General features: G+C 42.8%; 1 protein-coding gene across 2 annotated transcripts in view; it reads right to left on the reverse strand.

Annotated features, from left to right (window-relative positions):
* BAIAP2L1 (BAR/IMD domain containing adaptor protein 2 like 1) overlaps window positions 1-26,194 on the reverse strand; it is a 69,615-nt gene that overhangs the window by 17,702 nt on the left and 25,719 nt on the right. For both annotated transcript variants that reach the window (XM_075011119.1, XM_075011118.1), the window contains exons 4-7: window positions 5,430-5,491; window positions 5,270-5,341; window positions 3,242-3,379; window positions 129-281 (exon numbers count right to left, since the gene is read on the reverse strand). In XM_075011119.1, coding sequence (XP_074867220.1) covers window positions 129-281; window positions 3,242-3,379; window positions 5,270-5,341; window positions 5,430-5,491 — 425 coding nt within the window. The remainder of the gene's footprint in view (window positions 1-128; window positions 282-3,241; window positions 3,380-5,269; window positions 5,342-5,429; window positions 5,492-26,194) is intronic.

The following is a 26,194-nucleotide window of genomic DNA, read 5'->3' on the forward strand; positions in this document are numbered from 1 at the left end:
ATAGACCTGATCATACTTGTAGGCAGTGAGTTTGGCTTCACCTCAATAGGCCCAATGAGCTTCACGTTGCCCAATTAGGCCTTACGAATGTTTGCATTCAAGCCATCTAGATTTCCAGACACACTGACCTGCTTATGATAGAAGTGCATGTGCTGAGTTAAACTGCAATGCTTGTCAACCAGAAAACAGAATCTTCTTTTTTCTTCACGTAGAGCTTCTTTGCAGCCTTCAGCAATAAATCTTTGAATCTCACTCTGTCGAGAACTCACATTTTCCAAATACTAAATAATAATAATAATTCATAAATTAATAATGAAGTATGTGCACACTATTCATGAGTTTGACTTTTCTTATCGAATCCTACTTATCTACGCATATCTTGTTTCTTTACGCAATTATTTTAAGAAATTTAGTAATCTAACTTCCTTCATGAAAAGGAACATGAACTTTTTGCTTTAAACATCTCTTTTACATTTCAGACCATGCATATCAAAAAGACAAACTGTGTATCAGTAATCATCCACAGATTAGAAACAAAAACAATACTTATACCCTGAAAAGAGAAACAACTTTTAGTTTTCACACAACTGAAACAGATCATAGTATTACTTCGAACTAACAGCAAATGGGCAAAGCAAATCAATTTGTGTATTTTTTTTAAACACTTAGTATGCTATTTTTTATCTCACAAGTTCTTTCTCTGGACTTCCATCAGTGTTTCCGAAGTATAAAGATATATGTTCCCACAAAATCACTGTGAAACATCAAATTATCACTACACCTCTGTTTTATGGATCGGGAACTGAGTCAGAGAGATTGAGACTTGACTGAGGTCATCAAGAAAGTCTATGACAGACATGGAAGCTAAACTTTGATCTTCTGAATTACAGTCTAGTACCTTAACCACAAAATAATGGCTCCTCTACTGAACTTGCATTAGTGTACAAAAAATCTAGCAACAATAGTTAAACATTAAGTTCAATATACTTGGCCGAAATGACAACTAATTTACAAAGAAAAACAATGAAAATATAGGATAAAGAAAAAAAAGAACAACCAACATGAAATAATATTTTGGAGTATAAACTTTCGTGGACAAAGACCCGCTTCATCAGATGCATCTGATGAAGCGGGTCTTTGCCCACGAAAGCTTATGCTCCAAAATATGTCAGTCTATAAGGTGCCACAGGACTTCTTGCTGTTTTTGAAGATACAGACTAACTCGGCTACCTCTCTGATACTTGTCAACATGAAATGAAGACCAAAGGAAGTAAGTGCACAGGAAACTGCAAATAAACAAGTATTTTTGTAGATCAGATACATACAAAACATTTCTATTAACATTGTACTGTCAATTCAAAAACAATATAATCTACCTGTTTAGTTTTCACATTGTTAGTACTTTTTATTTAGCTTCGAAACAGTAATGTTTTTAATGGGATTATTAGGTAATACTAAATGTTGACAATATTTTTAGCATAATACTTTTCAAATTTAAGGCTTCCAAAGCACTACAAAAACTTTAAATGTGAGACCAACACCACCCTGGTCTAACGTCACCCACTATTGTTGGCACATGCAATTGTTACATGTACACAGAGAGCTAACATCCATCGTCTACAAAAGATTACCAGGTGATAAGTTAATGACTACAAATAGTCCAGAGTTTTATGTCTCCCCTTGAAGATGCCAACACAGTATTTCCCAGTAGAATACTGAAACTCCCTGCATCTGTTCTCCCACTTGCTCCACTGGAACTGTGCTACATGGTGTAAAGGGAGTGGGGATTGGAGATACAATGAGAAAGAGAGTATTTGTCAGTTGGAGGAGGAGGAGAGGGTATGATTAAGTGAGAGAGTCTACTAGTCCTGATTTTCTGCCATGAGTGTAATGCAAATCTGTCCTCCTGCAGCTTTGTGTTATGCTGAGGCCAAGCACAACTCAATCAGGGAGCTCTGACTGCCTCTATCAACCCACCTCAGCCCTTCATTGTGTCTAAACTTGCTTAGGCACAGAAAGAATAAAACCCTGAATGGACTGGAACAATAATAAATCCCAATTATCCTTGTTGGCACAAGTAATAATATTCAGATGACCTACACTTGGTGTTGATCATAAATCCAGTAGTCAGAAATCCAACAACCCACGGTTAATTGCTAGTGCAAAAATAGAGGCTAGGTATAAAACAAAATCCAGGGCTGGATGCGACAAAGCGTAAATCAATCAGTGGGACTCCATGTAATGAGTATAGAATAGAACCCCAAACCTTAACGTCAGTTTTTTGATTACATATGCAAGTAATCTCCTTAACCCAAGATAATTTGGGAAAAATCAAAAGTAACAATTAACTTTTTGAAATTCTTCTCCTTACCTGTTGCCAAACAACAAATAATAGGAATTATTCTACATGGCAATAGCGAAATACATTGCAGTCATAAAAATCAAGGTCAATTTTAGAAATCTATTTAAATATTTTAGAGTGCATCTGTCTTTCTGTGCTACATTTGTTCAAGAACTTCTCTTACACCATAAGAGCTATGACCATGAAATTTGGTAGGCAGCTTCCTTTTACCCTAACTGAAACCAAAGTTAGACTTTGGTTGTGCCTGGAAAGTGCATGAAACTCCATGGTTTTCCAGAATGTGGAAAGAGAGGGGCACTAAGAGGAGTTACACCATACTTCAGACAAACCACTGGGGGCAATGACTGCAGGGAACAGCAATTCTGCAGTGGGGGCAGATGCAGCAGGAAAACAGCGGTGAGATGGAAACCAGGCTCTCAACCCTGCCTGCTTCTATATGGGTAAGTATCAGGGGGTACTTCAATACCTCACCTCACAGCTCGGCTATGCTGCCACACGGGAAACCCTGCTATCCCTCCGCTAACCACCCGCCCCCATATAGCTCCCTGAGATCTGGGGCCAGGCCTTTTTCCCCCTTCCCCAAGGACAGGCTGGGGACAGGAAACAAAGCTGCACCTCTGCCACTTTGGTCAGGGGGTGAGAAAAAAGAACATGGCCTCAGCCCTGCCCTCCCCACCCCTCAACTCCCTGCCTTCCTAGCCAGAGTCAGGCAAAAGAGCCACAGCCCCAGCCCCAGCCCCAGCCCCAGCCCAGCCCCGAGCAATGCCAGGTAAATTGGCTAATCAGGCTATAAAGTGGATTGTATGATTTCACTATTAACCAGTTTCCCTAAACAGGACAGAAGACAAAAGTCAACAAGAAGAGTGATTAAACACAAACCTCAGTTTCCTTATTCTCGTATTTCATTGCATTTCTTCCACCTTGACTTTTCCTCCTGATTTTTTTCAGCTCAGCCTGAGATTTCTCCAATGAATCTAACTTGCTTCTGTGTTCGGTTTGGTATCTCTTTAAAGTTGCCTGCAAACCAAACATTTAAGTATCTTAGAGTGCACTGAACAATACAGCTACCTGAGCACTAATGCAGGCATCTAAGAAAAACTCTATATTGTCAGGATGAACATGATTAACATTAATGCTACAAATGTGTCAATTACTTTTCTCCCCTCCATGTTGGTAAATCTAGTTCAAAACAAAGTTCCATTCTTAAGTCATTGTCCAGCCATACTGAAAGGAGAACAGGAGATACCTGGTATGGATTTAATCAGGCTGCAACTTTATTATTAGACATCTGGGACTACCCAATCAATAGCAGTGTATAATGCAGATAACCACCTGTTTATTTTGTAACAGAAGACAGGGCTCCACCAGCTCCCCTTCTTTTTCCATCCAAGTTCCTCAAGCACATCTATTGCTGAGAATTTACCATACCAGGGGGCTTTTACCAGCTCCCTCTTTTTTCCATCCAGGTCCCTCCAGCAAATCCACTGTCAGGGTCTTATGACTTCCCCACGCTACCTGCTCGTGGGTGGGGTAAGGTGGGCTACAGGAAACGGGAGTTGGCTTCCTGCCCTTACAACCATAGGAGCCCAAACCCCACATCATTCCATTCCTTTAACCAGCATCTCCCTTTTGCCTCCTTTACCAGGCTATTTATCTGATCACTGAAAACTTTCCTTATGATACCTGCACAGGCCATGCAGCCCACTTACTAAGTTGTGACATATGCCCTACCATACCTTTTATGCTCACCACATAGGTCTTCCCTGACACCTGCTGTGGGGAAAGCAAAAAAAGTCCCACTTCATTGAAGACAATATGTTGGTGAGGAAAAAAAAATCCTTCTCAGCCCTCTAATAAGTAGCAATTAGCACAATGGCCACAACAAGGTTCTTGCCCACTCTCATAATCATACCTAACGGGGAGAGAGGATGGATGCTGCCTTACCTGCTGTGTAGAGAAAGGGCTTTCCAGTGCCAGGACTTTGCATCTTTAAAGCCTTCTGATCTTACATTTCCAGTCAAAGCTGACTTACCACCTCCCTTTCTGCAGCAGTTTCTGACCTGTCTTCTCTCCACTCTTCTGTCCTTCCCCTCCCTCAAAGCACCGCCGCCTTTGTCTGGCAAGCCTGAACACTGGCCCCCTTGTTTTCAGTAGGGGTGGGGAGGTGTCACTCCAGAATTTTCATTTTACAACTAAATGAAAAATGTTACTAATTTTTTTATTTAAGATTTATATAATATTTTCTAATATGGAGTTGTACATTACAGAATACAGTAGACCCCTGAGTTATGTGAGGGTTGCATTCCTGCACCCTCTTGCATAACTTGAATTTCACGCAAGTTGGGCGGGGGAGCCAGGCAGCAGCCTGGCTCCTAGTTTGCCTGGGTTTGTGGGAGCTGGAAGAAGCAGGGGAGAAGCCTGCCACAGCAGCTGTCTGCCCTCCTAGCTCCCCCAGCTGGTGGAGCTGAATGGGCAGACGGCTGCTGCAGTTCTGCTTCTCCCTGCTGGGGGAAGCAGGGGAAAAGCTGCGCCGCAGCAGCTGGGAGAAGCCACGCTGCAGCAACTGTGCCTGCCTAGCTCCCCCAGCTGCTGTGGTGCAGCTTCTCCCCTGCTTCCCCCAGATGGCAGAGAAGCTTGTCCCTGGCTTCTCCCAGGTGGGGGAAGCTGGGGGCTGGAATGGGGAGCTGCACTCCTTTTGATTTATGCTTAACTTGCTTATTTGGGGTTTACTGTAACTTCTTAATTAAAACAAAGAAGTGGAAAATGACCCTCGGACGTTAAAGATCAAATTCTATATATGATCCTTTTGTAAATTATTTTTAAAAGGCACAAACAACTGCTATAGCTACACACAGTATAAACAAATGCATGATCTTTCTTTTCTGGTATTAAATTCAGTGTACTTACATTCATATATTTTACATCCAATTCTGTTTTCTTCTCCAGTTCAGATATAATCTCTTTATGAAATTTTTTGAACTTTAAAATTAAGCAAGAGATAATGTTATTAAAATGTAAAGAAAAACTTTTTATTTCAAAAGGGTTAGATACAGTAAAATATACTTACACTTTCCTCTAGACTGTCATTAAGTTTCTTGTTTGTACTTGATATCTCTATAAGAACATTTCCTGTGGATAAACAAACACCCATTTTTCTTGTTTATTTAGAGATGTTTGAAATTGGCATTGTACAGAAGACGGATGATTCTTTTATAATTAACAGTACAAAATGAACTAAGAATTTAAGTAGGGCATTTTCTTGCAGTTGTTAATCATGGCAATCATATTCTGAATGAAATAATTTTATCTGACCACAATTTTACCAAACAGCTTACATGACTTGAATAATCAACGATCTATTAACGTGGAAGCAACTCTGAACCTTCCAATAGCACTTGGTTTGTCAGACAGACATGATAGCTCAAGAGCACTTCAAGGTATTCCTCTCGTACAGGAACTGAGCATATTGCCTCTGTAGTCGTCACTGGTTTTGCTAGTCAAGGGAACAAGGCACAAAACCTGGAGTTCATGGCAGTTATTTACTCTGTGTTCAAAAACTAGAATAATTATAATTCTCACTAAATGTTAGCCAATTGCTTCCACAGAGCCTACAGGAGAAATTCTCATATTTGGTTGACTGAGCTGTAAACAATGGCATGTAGCTGATCTGATCTGGCAAATCACTAACGTCACTGGCAAAACTCCCATTGATTTCATTGGTGCAGGGTCGTATTTATCCTCCTCACTTACTTATTTCTTATTATGTTGCTATTCATATCCCTCTTGTCCCAAAATACCAGCCAATACCACCTGTTCATCGGCTTCTCCCACAACTATCTTAACGTCTTCCTGCATAGTGCCTTATGTGCTTGGAACATCCTTCTTGACCCAGTCAGCAAGCTATTGTCCTTTCTTCCTTCTTTCAAGCCCACTTCAAATGCAGCTACATGAAATCAATCAACAAGGATAAAATCCACAAAGGCTTTGAAGATAAAAGACACTGTCCAATATAACACAATACAAATAACCACCTCCTCTGCCAAATAAAAAACCTCCACAATCCCTGTTAGTAATCTGAACCCATGAAGCGGGGGACATATCTAGCCTATGTAACTGTGTGAACATACTGTTCATACTCTTATCTCCTTACATTCCCTGCCTTATTATTTGCCATGATATATTTTGTTTTGGACTTAAATCAGGCTGAACTAGAAACCATTTTGGGGTAGGGGTGTAGGCAGCAACTATAAAGCTCCTAGTACACAGAACACAATGGAACCTATGCTATAGAATGTAAAATATGGAGAGAATAAAGAGAATTTAAAAACAGATTATAGCAAGAAAGTTGTGAACTGGAATTCATATTCAAATTTGACACATTAATAGGTGGTATGAACAGAGACATCAATTACATCACCCATTACAAGGACTGCTTCCCTGCCTTTGATGCTTGTAATTATCTCAGGCAGGACACTTAACATCCCCCATCCCCTCTGCCACCTACTTCAGTCCTATGTAATTGATTTGTCAGTTTTATAGCAATTTTTTTTTGTTTGGTCCTCTGTACTTGTAAATGTCAGTCTGTATTGGAAATGAGATTGATCTGATGAAGTGGGTCTGTTCAACGAAAGCTCATCACTGAATAAATCATGTTGTTAGTCTCTAAAGTGCTACATTTCTGCTGCTTTTTTTAAGGGAGAAAGTTATGCATCTCCCTCTTCTGTTGCACTGACCATTAGGATTGCTTGATGGAATTTGGAAGATGGAGAGCTAAGAATGCTGTGGACACAGCTGAGCTTAATTCCATCTGGAAGGAAAAATCCCCAGTTGGAGGATCCCCATTGTACTCATATCTTGCAGGTGGGAGAGCAGAGCTAGTGTTAACAGGATTTTCATGTATGTGTTTTTCTGGGTCATTACATCCACCTGACAGAATGCTGTGATTGTTGCTTTGGGTGTTCTCTGTTTGTCGGGGGTAAATACCTTGTGAGGTAAGAGTTGCTATAGTAACTGGTTATTTCGTGTACCATAGAAAAAGTAAATACAGTGCAGTTACATAAATATACTTCTATAGTAAGCAGATGGCATAAGAAAGTGAACCTGTTATTTCAGGGGTGGACAAACTTTCTTTTCTGTAGTATTCCTATTAACAGAACTCTATCTTCACAAATATTGTAAATGTTACACTGGTAAACTCAAACAAAAAGTTACATTAAACTGGGGAAACCATGTAGATGTTTATCAATAATTTAAAGAGAAAGGAATATTTCTAAAGGAAACTAAAAGTGAAATTTAAATTTTAAGTTACACATAAAACTATTTGAAAAACATGTACATAATGGCAGGGAATGAGAAAGAAAAGACAGTATATTTGTTTTGAAAGGCATTTAAACTTGTCTGTGCAAACTTCTTCTACATACTTACTTCTGCTCCTTAGGAGAGCATGGAGATTTGCGAACACAGCAACGTACTTAACTAATGGTTTGCATAACTGTAAAGATTAATACAGTAGACCCTAGAGCTTTAAGTACTGACAGCTATTCAACAACATTGGGTGGTGGCTCATTCTCTCCTCACCTTTTACACACCCTTCCTCTGGTTTCACCTCCCACCACCATGCAAATGTTTAGTAAACCAACTCATTCTTCTGGTGCATCAAGAATGGAAAACCTGATGTCTGTCTTTTTTTTTTCTGCTTATCTGAAACAACACTAAGGCTGACTGCAGCCCTGACAGTTTTAGAAAGGCTGAATTCTTGGATAGAAATGCACTTCTTCACCCTTATTACAACAAAGTATACTGTCAAAATTTATCTGGAAATAAATTTTTATGTTATGTGTTATATTAAAAGTTTGCACTGGTTTAGTTTGCAAATTTATTTTCTTCATGTTTGTGGTCAGAACATGCAACACTACATTTTTTTAAAAGTAATATGTTTAAAGACTAATGACCATCTGCTAAATAACAATTTTCCTCTTTTTTAAGAAAATTCAACTAAACATGAATCCATTCTTCACTACAGAGTTAAAATTAGTTCCCTGCCAGAATCCCCTCATTGCCAACAGTAATCCAGCACCACTCAGATGTATGGGCTCACCCATTTCATTTCCTGTTTTATGTTCTGAGTCAATATTTGGACCAAAAACCCATAGTAAGTGCACTGTAAGCTAGTAAGATGAAAAGTATAGACCAAAATCTTCCTCTGGTATGAATCTAGAGTACATCCACTGATTTCAAATTAGGCCCTGTGCTGATAAGTGATACTTTAAAAAGAATTTGGCATCGTCTTAGGTTATCAATATCAATGGAAATTAGTTATCTAAGTGACTAACTAACTTTAGATGACTGAGCAAAGAGGTGAGCAAAGCAGCATCTCAATACTTCTAAAAATCCATCGTACATGGAGAAAATATATAGACTAAAACTGCTCACAAGTATGTGTTCAATTTTCTTGTTATTTCAGATAAAAATCAATAAAATTAATACACCACTGTACTTACAAAGCATGTGCCGAGAGTGTTACGCAGGAAAGAGAGGAAAACAATGCCTACCTCACAAAATTTACAGTAACTTTTAGCACAGTATCTCAAACTGTTTTACACAAAGAAAACAATCTTTTCCCCATTTTACGGTTGGAGCAACTGAGCCATCTAATGTACTCTGAAAGCTCACAGGCCAGTATGACACTATCATATTAATTTGTAATTCATAGGAATCTAAGGGTCATAGTGGACCACAAGCTAAATGAGTCAGCAGTGTGAGACAGTTGCAAAAAACCTAAACATAATTGTGACATGTGTTAACAGGAGAGTTGTATGTAAGGCAAGAGAAGTGATTAGGCCTCAGCTGGCATAGTGTGCCCAGTTCTGGGCACCAAATATCAAGAAAGATGTGGATAAATTGGAAAAGGTCTAGAGAAAAGCAACAAAAAATGATTAAAGGTCTAGAAAATATGGCCTATGAGGAAAGACTGAAAGAATTGGGTTTGTTTAGTTTTGAAAACAGAAGACTGAGAGTCGATAACAGCTTTCAAGTATGTAAAAAATTATTATGAGGAAGAGGGAGTAAAACTGTTCTCTTTAATCTGCAATGATCAGATAAGAAGGAATGGGTTTAAACTGCAGCAAGAACTTACTCACTTTTGTGCAGTAACGATAGTTCTCTGAGATGTGTCCCTGCGGTTGCTCCACGTAGATGTCAGAGCATCCCTGCAATGCAGATCAGAACGCTTTACAGAGCAGTGCCCTCTCCCTACTGTGTGCACCCAAGAGCAGCCTGACATCACTGGGCTGAAAAGAGTGTGTGTGGCACAGTCCTCCTCTGTTCCTCTTCTACCTGAAGTTCTTAGAGACTCCAAGTAGAGGGGAGGCAGGGAGCATCGTGGAGTACCCACAGGGACACATCACAGAGAACTCTAGTTAAAGCACAAAAGTGAGTAGCTTCTCCTTCAAGTGTTCCCTGCAGGTGCTCCACATATGTGACTCCACAGCAGTACCCCTACGCTGCTGGTGGGTATTGGAGTCTTTAAGTAGAATGATGTAAAACAGCATCTGCCAGGTTAGTGATAGGTACTGGCCCTTTGTGCAGTGTGTAATGCTTTGTGAACATGATGTGAGGACGAAGTGGCCGCTCTAAAGATGTCCATCAGAGGGACATTGCTAAGGAAGGCAGTTGTGGCCATCACTGGCATCGAATGGGCTCTAATGGTCTGTGGTGGCTGCTTGCTTCCTAGTTGGTATGCAGTGCGAATGGAACCTGCAATCCACTTGGATAGGTGCTCTGCTGAAACAGCTGTTCCCGCACGGGGCCCCAAGCATGCCACAGAGTTTGTCCAACTTCCTGTTTGGCTTGGTTCTATCAAGGAAAAAAAGCGAGAGCACATCTAACATAGAGTGCGTGCAATACAGCCTCTCTAGGAGAGGAGTGAGGGTTAGGGAAGTAAGTGGGTAAGTATATGGGTTCATTCACATGAACCTCAGATATGACCTTGGGGAGAAATCCCAGGTGAGCTCTCAGTAGCACCGTGTCTTTGGTGAAAACAGCAAAAGGTGGGTCAGCCATGAGTGCTGCAATCTCACCAACCCTTCTGGCTGACGTAATGGCTACTAGGAAAGCCACCTGCATGGACACGCACAGAAGGGGTATTGTGGCAAACGTATCAAATGGAGGTCTTGTCAATGTATCTAGGATCAAGTTCAGGTCACATGGCAGTACCGGAGGGCACAGACTTGGGCAAACCTTTTGTAACCCTGTCAAGAAACTTTTCACCATCAGGTGACTGAAAGTAGAACGGTTCCCTGAGTCATGGAAAGCTGTAATTGCAGCCAGATGCACCCTAACAGAGCTGAGAGGCCTGTATCACTGAGATCCATAAAGTAATCAAGCAAGGTGGGTTTTGAAGCAGAACCAGGATGAAGATTGCGGATCACACACCATTGCTGAAAGTGTGCCCATTTCTTAGTATAGGTATTTCTAGTGGAAGGGTGATGGCTATTTATAAGGATATTTTTGACCCTGTTCAAACAGGTAAGTTCTTCATCATGGAACCATGGAGGAGCCATGCCGCGAATTTCAAGGTTTTGATACTGGGATGAAATGTGGTGCCGTGGTGCTGAGTGAGAAGGTTTGGCACTATTGGGAGAGGGATCAGTTGGTCAACTGACAGAGCAAGTAAGGAAACCAGGGTTGTCTGAGCCAATCAGTATTATGGTTGCTCAGTCTGCCCTGATTTTGTTGCTCTCCCTGGCGATAAGTGGAATTGTAGGAAAGGTGTAGAGAAGGGAAGCTGTCCAGTGAATCACGAATGCATCCTCCTGTGATCTCCTGCCTATTCCTGACCTGGACCAAAAGCTGTGGCACTTGCGATTGTGTGGAGTTGCAAAGAGGTCTATTGCTGGTGAGCCCCATTTGTGGAATACGGAGAGCAGTATGATGGTATCAGTTTCCCATTTGTGCTGATCTGAGAAATACCTGCTCAGCCTGTCCACCCTGGTATTCTGTTCCCCGGATACGTATGTTGCTGTCAGAGTTACCCAGTTCTTTATGCATCAATTCCATAATCTGAATGCCTCGGTACATAGAGAGCATGACTGGGCACCCCCTACCAATTCACATAAAACATAGTGGACATGTCGTCCATGAGGACATGAATAGTTTTGCCCCTTATCAACATGAGGAAATGGGTGCCGGCTCTTTGAACAGCCCTGAGCTCCACGGTATTGATATGAAGGAATCTCTTGTGATGAGCCCATGTGTCCTGGATTGAGGATGTGTCACAGTGGGCCCCCAGCCCATGAGAGAGGCATCTGTAGTTATAGTTACAGAAGGCTCTGGGGGGATGGAAAGGTATGCTCCCAAGGAGGTTTATTGAGGATGTCCACCAGTCGAGTGACTGTAGCACCAACAGAGGAAGAGTTAGGGTTTTCAACAATCTGTGGTGGGTCAGTATGTAGTTGCAGGCGAACCAGTGTTGAAAGCAGAGCATATGGGACTTGCAAATGGGACTACGAATGTGGTGGCAGCCATGTACCCCAGCAGCTGGAGGCAAGTTCAAGCCATAGTAAAGGGGGGCTGTTTGACCATGTGGACAAGGTTGCAGATTGCCTGGAACCTGTGAGCAGGTAAGTAGGCTCTAGCTGAAACCGAATCTAGGAGAGCTCCTATGAACTCTAGGCTCTGTGTCACCTCAAAGTGGACTTCTGTAGGTTTCCAAGGAGGCCAAGCCTGGGAAAAACATTTCCTGGTCCTAGTTATCATAAGGGCAGTTTGGTGGTAAGTAGAACCCTCAATTAGACAGTCATCTAAATAAGGAAAAAATAACATTCTGCCTTCTGAGGTACACTGTGACCATGGGCAAGTGTTGTGGAGAAAACTTGCAGGGTCGTAGAAAGTCTGAAAGGGAGGACCTTGTTTTGAAAGTGGTCCTGACCCCACCGTAAAACCAAGGAACCTCCTGTGGGAAGGGTGAATGGTCACATGAAAATAAGCGTCCTGAAGGGCGAGGAGTGAGAACCAGTCCTCTTCATCTAGTGCTGGAATGATAGCCTGCAAAGTTACCATCTTGAACTTTGTACTGAGAATGAATCTGTTCAGTTCCCTGAGGTCTAAGACAGGCCTCTATCCCCCTGGATTTCTTGGCTGTCAGGAAATAGTTGGAATAAAAACCCTTGCTCCTGTGTTTGTTGGGGAGGGTTCTATTACCCCTAACGTAAGAAGTTTCTGCACTTCTGTCTGTAGAAGGGGCTCGTGAGATGGGTACCTGAAGAGGGACAGGGTAGGGAGGTTGGGGGGGGATTGTTCATAAAAAGAATAGTGTAGCCTTCTCTGATGATATCGAAGATCCATTTGTTGGATGTAATCTGGGTCCACTGATGGTAGAAGTGCCTCAGATGATGATGAAAAGTGGGCCCTGAATCCACTAGAATTAAAGGTGGTTGCTCGGACCCCCGACCAAGCCATCAAATTTGATGCTTTTGGGAGGTAGGGTGAGGTGTAGATGACTGGCCCTGATGTGTCCACCTCCTGTTCCATTTGTTTTTAGGCTTATTATCGTATTGCCTATGCTGTTGCCTGTAATAAGGGTAGTTTTGCTCTTTAGCCCCATGAAAGAGCATGTACTTGTGCCTCTTGCTAGAAGGGGAGTACATTCCCAGCATGCACAGTGTTGCCCTGTAGTCTTTCATAGACTGTAGCATCTCATCAGTCGTGCTGGAGAACAGCTGCTTTCTATCAAAGGGGAGGTCTTCCACCTTTGACTGGATTTCGTGCGGAAAAGCTGAGGACAGGAGCTGTGCCGCCCTGCACATAACTATCACAGTGGCAGTTGTTCTAGAAGCTGTGTCAGCCATGTCCACTGCTGCCTGAAGGGCAGATTTAGCAATTGAGAAGCCCTCCTTAATTACAGACTGCAGGATAGGGTGTTTAATGTCTGACAAGTCCTGTAGCAGGTCTTGTAATTTGCTGTAATTTGTATGGTCATAGCTGTCTAAAAGAGCGGTATAGTTCACTATTCTGTACTGTGGGGTGGCTGAAGAGTTTCCTTGCGCCCGAAGGAATCTAAGTGCTCATGTTCCCTATCAGAGGAAGTAGATTTAAACTGAGGATTTCTGGTTTACCGAATCCACCAAGGAGTTGGACTGTGGATGTGAAAAGAGAAAATCCAATACTTTCTGTCCACACTACGATTGGTGGGCGGGATAGAAGCCAGTGCTTTCCAAAGAACCTCAGAGGGTTCAAGGATTGTTTCATTAATATATAGGGCTATTTTGGAGGGTGCACATGGCTGCAGGATTGTGAACAGCCTATATTGTTCATCTTGCACCTCCTGAAGGGTGACGTCCTGGGATTGGGCGACACTTTTAAAGAGGCCTTGAAAGTGTTTTAGTTCATCAGCTGGAGAAGAGGGGGAATCTGAAAAACCGCCTCATCCCAAATAGGCCTGTCACCCTTGGAAGAAGTCTCAGAGTCTGAGTGAGGTAAATATTCCATGGCGTTAGAAATTGTCTGTGAGACACTAAACAACAGATTAGCTGGTGATGACTGTGCTGACATTTTAGGAAGGTATCCAGGCATACTCTCATGCTGAGAAGTAGCATGCCTAGAGCGGTGCGTGTGGGATGATCAAGGCCGATGCATATGCCAGGCATCTCATGAACCCCACTGCAGTGGAAACTGTTAAGTGGGGTATGGCCATGGCTGGTGTGCCCAGAATGGGGGAGACTGATATTGAAAGTCCCTATACAAATGCCATGATGAGGCGAATGGGCTCGTGAATGACTCGCCCTATGCCTGCTACCGTCTTTGTATTACAATGAAGGTGAGGGTGAGTGAGCACCGTATGAGGTGCCAGCATGTTTATGCCCCACAGAATCCAGTGGGAACACAAACAGTGTTGAGTGTAGCTGAGGTGAGTTATGGGTACGTCACGTCTTTCGTTGTGCCTTCTTATGTCTGACCACTTGGTCCAAAGTGGTAGCCGAGGCAGTGAGCATTGCCAGTGGAGGCATATATAGCCTTTCAGTAGCAGATGCCTCACAGGCGCCTGTTGGTTTGGGTTGCCTGGCCTCTCAATGGTACCTGACATAATTGGCACTGGAAAGTGTGAACGGCTGCCAGCAGCTTGGATAGAGAGCAAGCCGCTGACGCTGTCCCAGAGTGAGAGCCTCTGCAGGGCAACGTAGCTACCCCCATCTGAGGGCTTTCACTGCACCTGTGTATCATTTGGCGTGCCCCTAGATGAGACGGACTTTTGCAAAAGTAGCACTTTCAAGCACAGTTCCTGTTCTTTCCGTGCCCTGGCCAGCATACCCTGGCAATGGGGGCACATAGAAATGCGATGGAATTCATCCAAGCATTCTAGGCATGAGGCATGCCCATCAGACAAGGGCATAGTGCCTCATAGAATTAGGCACGGAATAAAAAGGGTAGCTATCTCTTTAAGACATGAGCTGTTTGTGAGAGGGAAAAAGAGCCACTGCTGCAGCTCCGCAGCAGCTGCCGCTCCACTGAAAGAAAAAAAACTTTTGGTGAGGTAAAAAAGAACAAAAATTGATTAAATATCATAAATAAAAGAGAAAGGATGGAGGCTAAACAAAGACCTCTGACTTTGCAATCAGCAAAGCAAGAGCTGCTCTGAGTCCGTCCGCAGTCGAGGGCAGGAGAAAAGAAATGAGGAGGTCTGTGCCGTGCAATCTCCCCTCAGCCTGGTGATGTCACCGGCTGCTCCTGCACACACGTGGCACTGCTCTATAAAGCGTTCCGATCCGCAGCGCAGGGACGCACTGACACCTACGTGGAACACCTGCAGGGAATACTCGAAGGAGAAGGAAGACTGAGGTTGGACATTAGGAAAAAATCCTCCTGTAAGGGTGGCTAACCACTGGAACAAATTGCCTATGGAGGCTGTGAAATCTCCATCATTGGAGGTGTTTAGGACCAGATTAGACAGGCATCTCTCAGGGGTTGTCTAGATTAGAGGTCTGGTTGCAACCTAGGATCTACCCTACCCTTCCCCAAACCTCTACCCATTCCATTCTCCCCTATCTTCATCCCTTGCTGTCCCCTACTCTCAGGGCTTTTTTTCTGGTGGAACGCACCGGAATGGAGTTGCGGCACCTTTCTTCTGTTAGAACACCAGAAAAATTTTCACCATCAGTGCTGCAGCAGCACGGGGACCAGCGCAGGAGCTGCTGTTGGTCCCACAGCAGCAGGAGGACTGTGACAGGAGCCTCCGTCATCCTGCAGCAGCACAAGGACCAGGGCAGTAGCCCCCATCACTCCTGCAGAAGCGCAGGGACTGGACCAGGAGCCCACGCTGCCCTGCAGCAGTGCAGGAACCAGGGCATTAAAACTGAACATCCTAACCCCTATGAGCAATCATCAGCCTTGAGTTCCGGCACGTTTTTTTCTAGGAAAAGAAAAAAGCACTGCCTGCTCTCATTCACCTTCGCTGGGCCAAGACAGGAGGTGTGGGCTGTGGGTCAGAGCGGAGATGTCTAGCTGCAGGAGGAAGTGAGGGTTGCCAGCTCTGGAAGGGACTTGAGGTGCAGGAGGGCACTTCAGGCTGGGGAAGAATGTTGGGATGAAGGATGGGGTGTGGTCTCTGGCAGGGAGCTCCGGAGTATTGGGGAGCTGGTGGGGGGTTTGAGATGCCAGCTCTGGGGGAGGGAGTTATAGCTGGGACTGGAGTGTAGGCCAGGGTGTGAGATGCCAGCTCTCTTCTGGAAGTGCTTAAAAACAGGTGGCTCCAAACTGGGAGTGCAGCAGTGCTCAGACAGGCTGCCTGCCTGTCATGAAGCCATGCCACCCCCAGAAGCAGTCAGGTGCAGGCTCATCTCTGCGTTCCTCTTGGTGGTAGGTGGACAGCATGTCTCCACACACTGCCTCCACTCCTGCACTATTCTTATAGCTCCTATTGGTCAGGAGCCGGTCATTGGGAGGTGCAGGATTGAGCAGCTTGCAGAAACATGCTTCTTGGAGCAGCACGGAGCCAGGGCAGGCAGGCATCCTGTCAGAGCCCTGCCGCATTTTAATGGTCCTGCTGCACTTTAATAGTCCAAAGAGCACAATCAACTGGCTCAGGCTCGAGGATCAACCAGCTGATCCCAATTGATGGGTTGGCAACTCTTGCTCTAGATGGTGCTTGGTCCTGCCATAAGTGCAGGGGACTGGATTTAATGACCTCTCGAGGTACTTTCAGTTCTATGTTTCTTTGATCTTGGCTTCTGAGACCAAAACTGAGTTCTTCTCACCTCATTCCTTTGGTAACACCTGTGCAATCCCATTCTCATCACATAGGCTTACAGAGGTGCAGTGAATTGGAACTCAAACAAATTTCTTAAGGAAACATAAAATGGAATAGAATCCCATTATCTTAGCTCTGTTTTTCTGTAAAGCTAATATGAAAAATATTCATTTTAATAAAGCAAACCGATATGATGCTCTAGAAAAAATCTGAATAATCTGTACTTCATTTTTCAGAGCAGATCTGCATTTGAAAGAAACTTTCTTAGAAGAAATAGATTGAGCCTCACCTTAAAAGCCTATAGACAAGCATACCACTCTTTTGGGCTCGTTTACACTTTGTTTTTGCACCATTAAACAAGCTGATTTAGGCTGTGTCTACACCATGAGATAAAAACCAAATTTCAAACAGTTACCTCAATAATAAAATGTCACTGTATTCACAGTTAATACTATTATCTTGATTTACTGACCCATAATACTGATTACAAAATTTGGGTATTATGGGACGGGTAAAGGCCCAATTTCGAATTTCAAATCGCAAATCAAGGCTAGTGTGAAAGCGCCATGTCCTTAATTTGAATTTATTAGCCTCCAGAAGTGTCCTGTATGTATCCCACAAAGCTATATGGTGACCCTCCATGTATGGCCACTTTGTTGTATGCTGCTCTCCAACCAGGTGCACCGGAAGGAGGACACAGGAAACCTGTGAAGTTTTGACTGAATTTGAATTAGAATTCAGCAGCCCAGCTCTGCAGATATAAAGGGTGCCCACTATGAAAAAATTCCCTTGCCCATAGCATCACACTGCATAAGTAGCCATCGCACCACAATCGGTAGCAATTGCACTGTTAGTCCTCCAGTGCAATCATAAGCACTCAGGCTAGTGATCTGCTTAGTACTTCTCAGAGTCACAAGAGAGCCCCAGCATGGAGCCATCAGGATATTCAGGATTGTCTTGCAATTTGGGGAGACCAACAGATGGCGAAGAGACTTCAGGTGGCCAAGAGAAATGCAGCAATCTATGATCAGATGTCACGCAAGATGATCGCCCAAGGTTACTTCTAGGACTCAATGCAACGTCAGGTGAAGGTGAAAGAACTCCAGCAGACCTATCAAAAAGTCCAGGAAGCCAACCAGTGGTTAGGGGCAGCTCCATGGATCTGCAGCTATCATCAGCAGCTGCACATGCTTATGGGGAGTGACCCAACCATGGAGGCTGGTTTGAACACTTCTGGAGACTTTGGTATGGAGTTCGGGGTGAGCCCAGAGGAGTCAGGTGGCCTGGAGGAAGAGAGCAACAGGCAGGAGGAAGCGGGCAATGAGCAGGGGACAGAGGAAGTTGTGCCAGATAGCCCAGAGCTCTTCACCATAGACCTCAAACTGGTGGGCTCCTCCATGCTGGTCCCCAAGCTCGTGGACCAAGTGGTTTGGGTGAATATTTATTCTGCCTGCTAGAAGTGGGTTGGGGGTGAGTATAGCTATATGGTTGTATATGGGTACAGGTTTGCTAGCTATGGTTCTATGCCCCTCAGAACAGTGTGTTAATGTTCCTTGGGATGGAGCATTTCTCTTTTTTGGACATCTCTTCAAAGGCCTCATCCAGACACTCTTGTATTTTTTTCCACGAGGCTCTTGGGCAGGCCTGACTTGTTGCAGCTTCCACGGTAGCACACCTTGCCACACCACGCAATCAGATAGTGATCTGATGTCCTGATGCCACACAGCATTTTAGCAAATTTTCCCGGCTTTTGGTCACACCGCACGAGTAGGTGTTCTTTCTCCATATCTGTTAGTTTTAGGAGGGTTATGTCATTTTTGGCAACTTGCAGCAGCATGGGAATTTGCATTTTTTTTTTAAAACATGCTTCCTGCCCCTTTGCATTTGACTGCAGCAGCCGATGGGTAGTCTGTTCTCTGCCCCCCAACATGTTTTGCAGGCTCTGCTGGGCTTCTCCCTGGCCCTAATGTCCCTTTCCATCCAGCATTTCTTTTCATTTTTCAGAAATCCCCTGCACCCTGTGGCTGCTGTGCACTGCTGAGTGTTTCCCCTCCCATGTGTCTTTTCCCCCAGCATTTCTTTTCATTTTTCAGAAATCCTCTGTGCCTCGCAGCTGCGGTACACTATTGGGCATCTCCCCTCCCATGCCCCTTTACATCCAGTGTTTCTTTGGATTATTTATTTTAGTTTCTTTACATTTCTTTCATTATACATTGAATGCCCCCTCCCCACAGATGTCCATGCGACTGTAATCAAACCCCTCCCCACCATGAGGCTTGATCACTGGGGAGGATTGCTCCAGGAACGGCCAAAAATTTTTTTTCCCCTGCCACAGGACACCCCGCAGGATACCTGGCTAGAATGCCTGGAAGCTACTCCTGCTTTGCAGCCCTCCCCTTCCTCTGAAAAGCAGACAATTGCTTATAGCTCACCATGTCCACAAAGAAATGTACTGGATAAGTGATGACAAATGATGTATTGTGAAATGCACGCTTACTATGCCATACTTAACAAGCCTTCAGTGTCTTTCAAAAAGTTAACTTTCTCTGATAGTAGACACAGAGACCCATTGATTCTACCTCAAAGCACACTATGGGAACTGTATCTTAATTTTGACTTTCGTATTTCAGAGCTAGTGCCCTGGGTATCAGAAAAGACCAGAAGGTGAAATAAGTGCAACAAGATCTTATCCTGCAGCATATGGAAAAGACTGAGGCAGAGCACACCAAGCTGACAAAGGATGTTGCTCAGTGGCATCATAGTCAAGCTGAGTTTCACCAGAGAATGACTGAATGCTCCAGCAGCAGCAAGTGGCAAAGCAGAGTGAGGCTGCCGCAAAGCTTGTAACAGCCATTACAGAGCAAACAGAGCTTCTGTGCTCCCTGCTGCAGAGGGACTCCCAACACAGCAGTGCAGAAACTGATACCTGCTGGCTGCAGTCCACTGAGGAGAGGTCGCCCACCCCCATCATCACAGTCCCTGAATGCAGGGAGGGAGGACAAAGATAACCTGCCACTCCAGCCCCAATGACCACTGGAAAAGGCTATTCAAGCACCCTTGAGAAGGCTTCTTTTCCCAGACACTTAAACCCTTCCTCCTGCCAAAATAAAATAATTCTTTTGAGCTCAGTGTGATTTTGTGGCATGCAGGAGTGTGTGTGTGGAGGGGGAGGGGAAATACAAATCAAACTGGACGGCTGGGGGAGGGCTGAAGGCACAGCTGCCCGCTGATACTTCCTGGTCCCCAGCAGACGCACAGCTGAGGGAACCGGGTGTTTGGGGGAGGGTTGAAGGCACAGCAGCCCCCCACATGCATTATAACTTAACCCCTCCCACCAAGTAAAAACATCCATTCATTAAGACACGGTATGATTTATTGGCATTACGTTAGAGAAATACATGGGTAGCATGTGCATTACAGATCATTCATGACGCCATTTTTTAAAGCATCCCTTATTGCTGCTGCCTCAGCATGGCTACTGGTGGATGGTTGTGTAGATGGCTGAGAGTAAGCCCTGCCTATGGCCTCCACTACAGAATTCCAGACGGACGGGAAAGTCTTCTGCCTAGATTCAGATACGTTGTGCAAAATAATTCATGCTGTAATCATGGTGGGGACATTATCTGCAGAAAGTTCCAAAGTGCCAATAAACATCTGAACCTCACTTTTAAATGGCCAAAGCACATTCCAGCATTCCACCACCATTCTGCACCTCCTGAGTCTGTGACTGAAGTTTTCCTTGCTGGGGTCCAGGGCTCTTTTGTAGGGCTTCACAAGGCAAGGGAGCAGAGGGTAAGCAGGGTCACCCAATAAAACAACAGGCATCTCCACATCGCCAACTATGATTTTCTGACCAGGGAAAAAAGTCTCATCCAGGAGCTTTCTGTACAGTCCAGGATTTCAGAATACAGGCGCATTGTCAACCCTCCTTGCCCAACCAATGTTCATGTTGGTGAAATGACCTTTGTCATCCCCTGCAACACCATCGAGAAGTACCCCTTTCAGCTTATATACTCCAAAGCCAGATGGGCTAGGCCGATGATGGGGATGTGCATACCATCTATTGCCCCTCCACAGTTAGGAAACCCCTGGGCAGCAAAATCATCCACTATTGCTTGTGCATCTCCCAGGGTCACAGTCTTCCTAAGGAAATGCCGACAGATTGCATGGGTCACCTCCATCACCACGGACCCCACTGTAGATCTGTCCACCCTGAACTGATTTGCCACTGACCAGTAAATGTTGGGTGTTGCAAACTTCCACAGTGTGATTGCCACTGCCACTCACTTCTGAACCGTTAAAGCCAGCCTCATTCTTGTGTTGCTGTGCTTCAGGGCAGGTGCCAGCACATCACAAAGTTCCATAAAAGTGGACTTGTGCATGTGAAAGTTCTGCACCTACTGCTGATTGTCCCAGGACTCCAAAACAATGTGATCCCACCAGTGTATGCTGGTCTCCTGAGTCCAAAACCATCGCTCCACTGTCAGCAACGAATCCAAGGCAACAAGCATTTGAGAGTTCTTGGACTGCATTTGGGAGATTTGCTCTATGAAACCATCATTGTCCTCAGCAGCAGAAGCAGTACCATTATGATACTGTACCATCACAGAGCTTTGTAACTGAAGGAAAAATTGCCAAAACGATGTGCACTATAAGTTGAAGCATTTGGGGATCCATGCTTATACTGGAGTGCAGCAGCAGAAAAGGGTGCAATCTCCAATTTGTTTTTGTGTGGCTACTGGTGCTCTGAATTCTGGGACAGTGCTTTGAATTCTGGGATTCAAATATGAAAAACTCACAATCAACTGGGGCTAAAGCACTGTGGAATATGTACGCACAATGCACTGCTCACACTGTTGAACTTGCATGGGGAAATGGGGACACAGAGACGCAACATGAAAAAAAGGTGGGTCGAATTTCAAGAAGCTCTGTAGACAATTTGATTTCATAATATCAAGGTTAAATAATCAAATGTATTAAAAATCAAATTCATCTCATAGCGTAGGCGCAGCTTCAGTTAAAATGCAATCCCCCAGTGTGGTCACACATTGATTTAAAAGTTTCAGAATGATTTCAGCTTATGTTAATTGTTTCTAATATGAGAAATAATTTAATCTAAAGACAAAAATAGATCATTTTTAATTTATATTATGTAAACTATGTAAGCCACTTGAACATGCTCTGAAAATTCTGAATGCTACACCAGAATAAACAAACGTCATAAAATATCACTGAAGAGAACATTTAAATACTATTTCTATTAAAGAGCACTGTTCTGGAAATACTTTAAGACTACATTAGTAATATTTTCCAAAATGCTGGGAAAGTAGTCTTGAAATAACTAAATTATTTCACTGATCCATCTCCTGTTATCTCATCCATGGCGGTTCTTGTCCCCTTAAATACGAAGCACCTCACCACTTTCATTTCCTTAGGCATGTAAAGAAGAGACTAACTCAGTCATAGGTTAAAAAGGGAGACAACGAAGTATTTTTAGATTTCATTTATATTATGCTGGTTCCCGTCTATCAAATTACTCTTTGTCCAAGTGGAAGAATTTTATGGTGAAAGAAAGCTTGAAGTAAAGTCCTTTGAACCCATTAGTTCCCCAAAAGGTGAACTGGATAATAGAATGCATCAAAGAAATAAAACTAAACAAACAAATATTAATATTTGTGACATGATTATCACTCTTTTAAAGGAGATTTATTGCATGAAGATGTTTGACCAAAAGGACCGCTGTATCCACATCCTACACTCAAGTGTAATATTTGTCCAAAGGAATGTGTTATAAGAAGCCCAGGTTAGGAGTTACAACAGCAAAGCATTGCAAAGTGTGCAAGGTTACAGGGTGTTTGGTGACCCAAACCCTCACTGGTCTGGATTGCACCCCAGAATGTGATAATAGGTATAGTGCACAAGACCATTCTTTGAAGGCAAAAAAGAAGTTGAATTTAATCACAATGGAGATTAACATGGACCATTAAAATGAAAATGAAAAATACTGCAGCACGAATAACTGTTTGCAGAAAGACTAACTACATTTGATCCTAATATATCTGGCCCAAATACGGCTCTAATTAAAAAAGAAAAAAAAGAATATTTATGGAAGTAACTTCTAGCATACATATGAATCAGTAAGACTAGGGCAAATTTCCCCTTTTCCTGGCATTAATGCACTGTAGATAACAAGCAAAGAGTAGCCATTCAGTATTTCATGTTATAAAACAACATTGACATTGCAGGCTATGTCTACACAGTGATTGCTATTTCGGGAAACAAATGTATCAATTTTATCAGTACAGTCATAGGGACTATATCTGAAGACCAATATTGGAAAAAAATTCAAAAAGTTTTGCTTTCAGCGGATAGTCCTACTAGTTGGACAGCTGGACTCCAATCTCTGTAGAGAGGTTAAAAATTAGAAATAGACTAAATAAGAATGTCACTTCAAACTACTTTCAAAAAGATTTAAAATTAGGACAGGTTTGGCTTAAAAACAACGGTTTTGTAAAAGTAAGTTTTCAAAAAGACTAAAAAAACATTTCCATAATATAAACAACGAATTAAAATTTTTCAATAAGAACTGATTAAAAACATCCCAGAAAAATCCCAAAATCAGTAGTTGAAACCAGTATTATGCTTTAACTCTCTAATATACAAAATATGAGACGCAGTAGAAACTGTTAGAAAAATTACACTGACAAGTCTGCTCTCACTTTGGAAACGGAGAAAAAAATTAAATTGGACCCTGACTGTTCAAATACTTACACACAGACTTTACACACTGTAATTCCACTGAGTTTAGTAGAACTATTTACAGTGAGTTGAGTTAAGCATACTTGTAAATTTTCACAATCTTAGCCTAAGATTTTTAAAATTTTCAGTTTCAGTACTTGAACTTGTTATATTTGCTTTTCAAAAATATATGCTTTTGAACTGGCAGTATCCTTTGAACTCAAAGAGCAACACATACTAAAGTTACTTTTCAAATAAGCTATTTCTTTTAATTGCCTTTTTTTCAAGAGGCAGATGAGTGTCTGTAAAAGTAAGAAAAAGCTCGTCTGTGGAGATGCTTGAAATAAGAATAGCTGAGACAAATGCTGAAAGCACTACAAGCTTACTGGTCAAAAAAGACATTTTAGTGTCCAATACATCTTTAAAGTTACATCCAATAATGGAATAAAAATTAATTTAATTTTTCACATAGCAGAAGGGTCAGTAAATAACTGGAAAAAAAAATCAAAATTTGAAACCACAGCCCTTAATCCTGTAACTGGATCCACAATTACAATTTCCATCCCAAGGAGAGAGACACTGAAGCAACAGTAACAGAGTAAGCCGTGCTAGTCTATACACTATCAAAACAAAAAGCAGTCAAGTAGCACTTTAAAGACTAGCAAAATAGTTTATTAGGTGAGCTTTCGTGGGACAGACCCACTTCTTCAGACCATAGCCAGACCACAACAGACTCAATATTTAAGATACAGAGAACCAAAAACAGTAAGCAAGGAGGACAAATCAGAAAAAGATAATCAAGGTGAGCAAATCAGAGAGTGGAGGGGTGGGGGGGAAGATCATGAATTAGACTGAGTTAAGTATGCAGACGAGCCCCTACAGAGACTCAGAAAGTTCACATCACGATTTAAACCATGTGTTAATGTTCCGAATTTGAATATAAATGTCGATTCGTCCACTTCCCTTTCTACAAAGGACCGATAATTTCTTTTCAGTAACACACATACCTTGAGGTCATTGACAGAATGCCCCATTCCATTAAAATGTTGACTAACTGGTTTGTGGATCTGGAGTGTTTTGATGTCTGTTTTGTGCCCGTTGACCCTTTGTCTAAGGGAGTTAGAAGTCTGTTCAATATACAAAGCATCTGGGCTTTGTTGGCACATGATGGCATATATGATGTTAGTAAAGGAGCATGAGAAAGTGCCCGTGATTCTGTGAGTAACCTGGTTAGGTCCAGTGATGGTATTTCCAGAGAAGATATGTGGACAAAGCTGGCAGCGGGCTTTGTTGCAGGGAAAGGTTCCAGGACTGGTGTTCCTGGGGTATAGACTGTGGCTGTTAGTAAGGATCCTCATGAGGTTGGGAGGTTGTCTGTAGGAGAGAACAGGCATGTCACCCAGGGCCTTCTGAAGTGTAGCATCCTGATTAAGAATAGGTTGTAGGTCTTTAATAATTTGTTGCAGTCATCTGAGTTGGGGGCTGTAATTGATGACCAGTGGTGTTCTGTTCTTGGCTTTTTTGGGCTGATCTTGGAGTAGCTGGTTTCTGGGTATGCGTCTGGCCCTGTCGATTTGTTTTTTTACTTCTCCTGGTGGGTAATTCAGGTTTATGAATATTTGGTAAAGTTCTTGTAGTTTTTGGTCTCTGTCAGTTGGATCAGAGCAAATGCGATTATACCTAAGAGCTTGACTGTAAACAATGGATGTAGTCACGTGTGCAGGATGGAAACTAGAAGGGTGTAGATAAGTATAGCGATCAGTAGGTTTTCGGTACAGTGTGGTACTGATCAGACCATCCTTGATTAGTACTGTAGTGTCCAGGAAATGTATCTCTTGCATGTTGTAATCGAGGCATAAGTTGATGGTGGGGTGTAGATTGTTAAAGTCTCTGTGGAATTCTTCTAGAGCCTCTGTACCATGGGTCCAAATCATAAAGATGTCATCAATGTATCTTAAGTAGAGGAGTGGTAATAGGGGACGAGAGCTGAGGAATCATTGTTCCAGGTCAGCCATAAATATATTAGCATATTGTGGGGCCATGCGGGTGCCCATAGCAGTTCCACTAATCTGGAGGTATAAATTGTCCCCAAAACGGAAATGATTTTGCGTTAACACATCCTATTGAAGAATAAGGGCCATAGTTGTGATGATGACTTTCAAAAGGTGATGGCTCCTTGGGCAAAATGGGTCCTAGTCCCCCACCCTCTGTGCCTTTTAAATCTTTTCAATTTTGTTAACATTCCAGATGGAGTCAAATATACAAGCCTTACGGGCCACTTCCTCACATGCAAACAGTTCTTTTTGACTTGTTTGCAGTTGACCACATAATAAAAGCAGGTACGCTTTGTTTTTTAAAAAATGATGTAGCAATTATTGGCTTATAAATAATCTCAATGCTTGAATGGCATCCCTTTAGCTGTACAAGTGCTTTATATGGAGCTGGTTTTGAAGCACAAATACTTTTCTCAAAATTTGTTCTCAAGTTACATTAGCCATCATGTTTCAAATTATTTTAAAATAAGCTGTTTTAAAAAGCTGTTAAAACTCAGACAATTTGCCTCCTTTAAAATGTCTGAATTCTTTTAAAACATCTGAGTTCGATTTCGTATACACATGCTGATTTTTGAATTACTTGAATCAGCGGTGAGCTACTTTAATAAGATAATATAACTATTTAATTACAGAAATCCTAAATGTTTTAAATATTTGGACAGCTCTTTGCATTTGATTCCTAAGAAAAGCTCCACAGTCTTCTTAACTCCACAAAGCCCTGGAAGCTGCCCAAGACTAAGCATATTGCCTCAATGTCCAAAGATTTCAAACAGCAAGTTAAGCAGGACTGTAATCATC

This window comes from Carettochelys insculpta, chromosome 16 (assembly GCF_033958435.1).
Source record: "Carettochelys insculpta isolate YL-2023 chromosome 16, ASM3395843v1, whole genome shotgun sequence".
Classification (NCBI taxonomy): Eukaryota; Metazoa; Chordata; order Testudines; family Carettochelyidae; genus Carettochelys; species Carettochelys insculpta.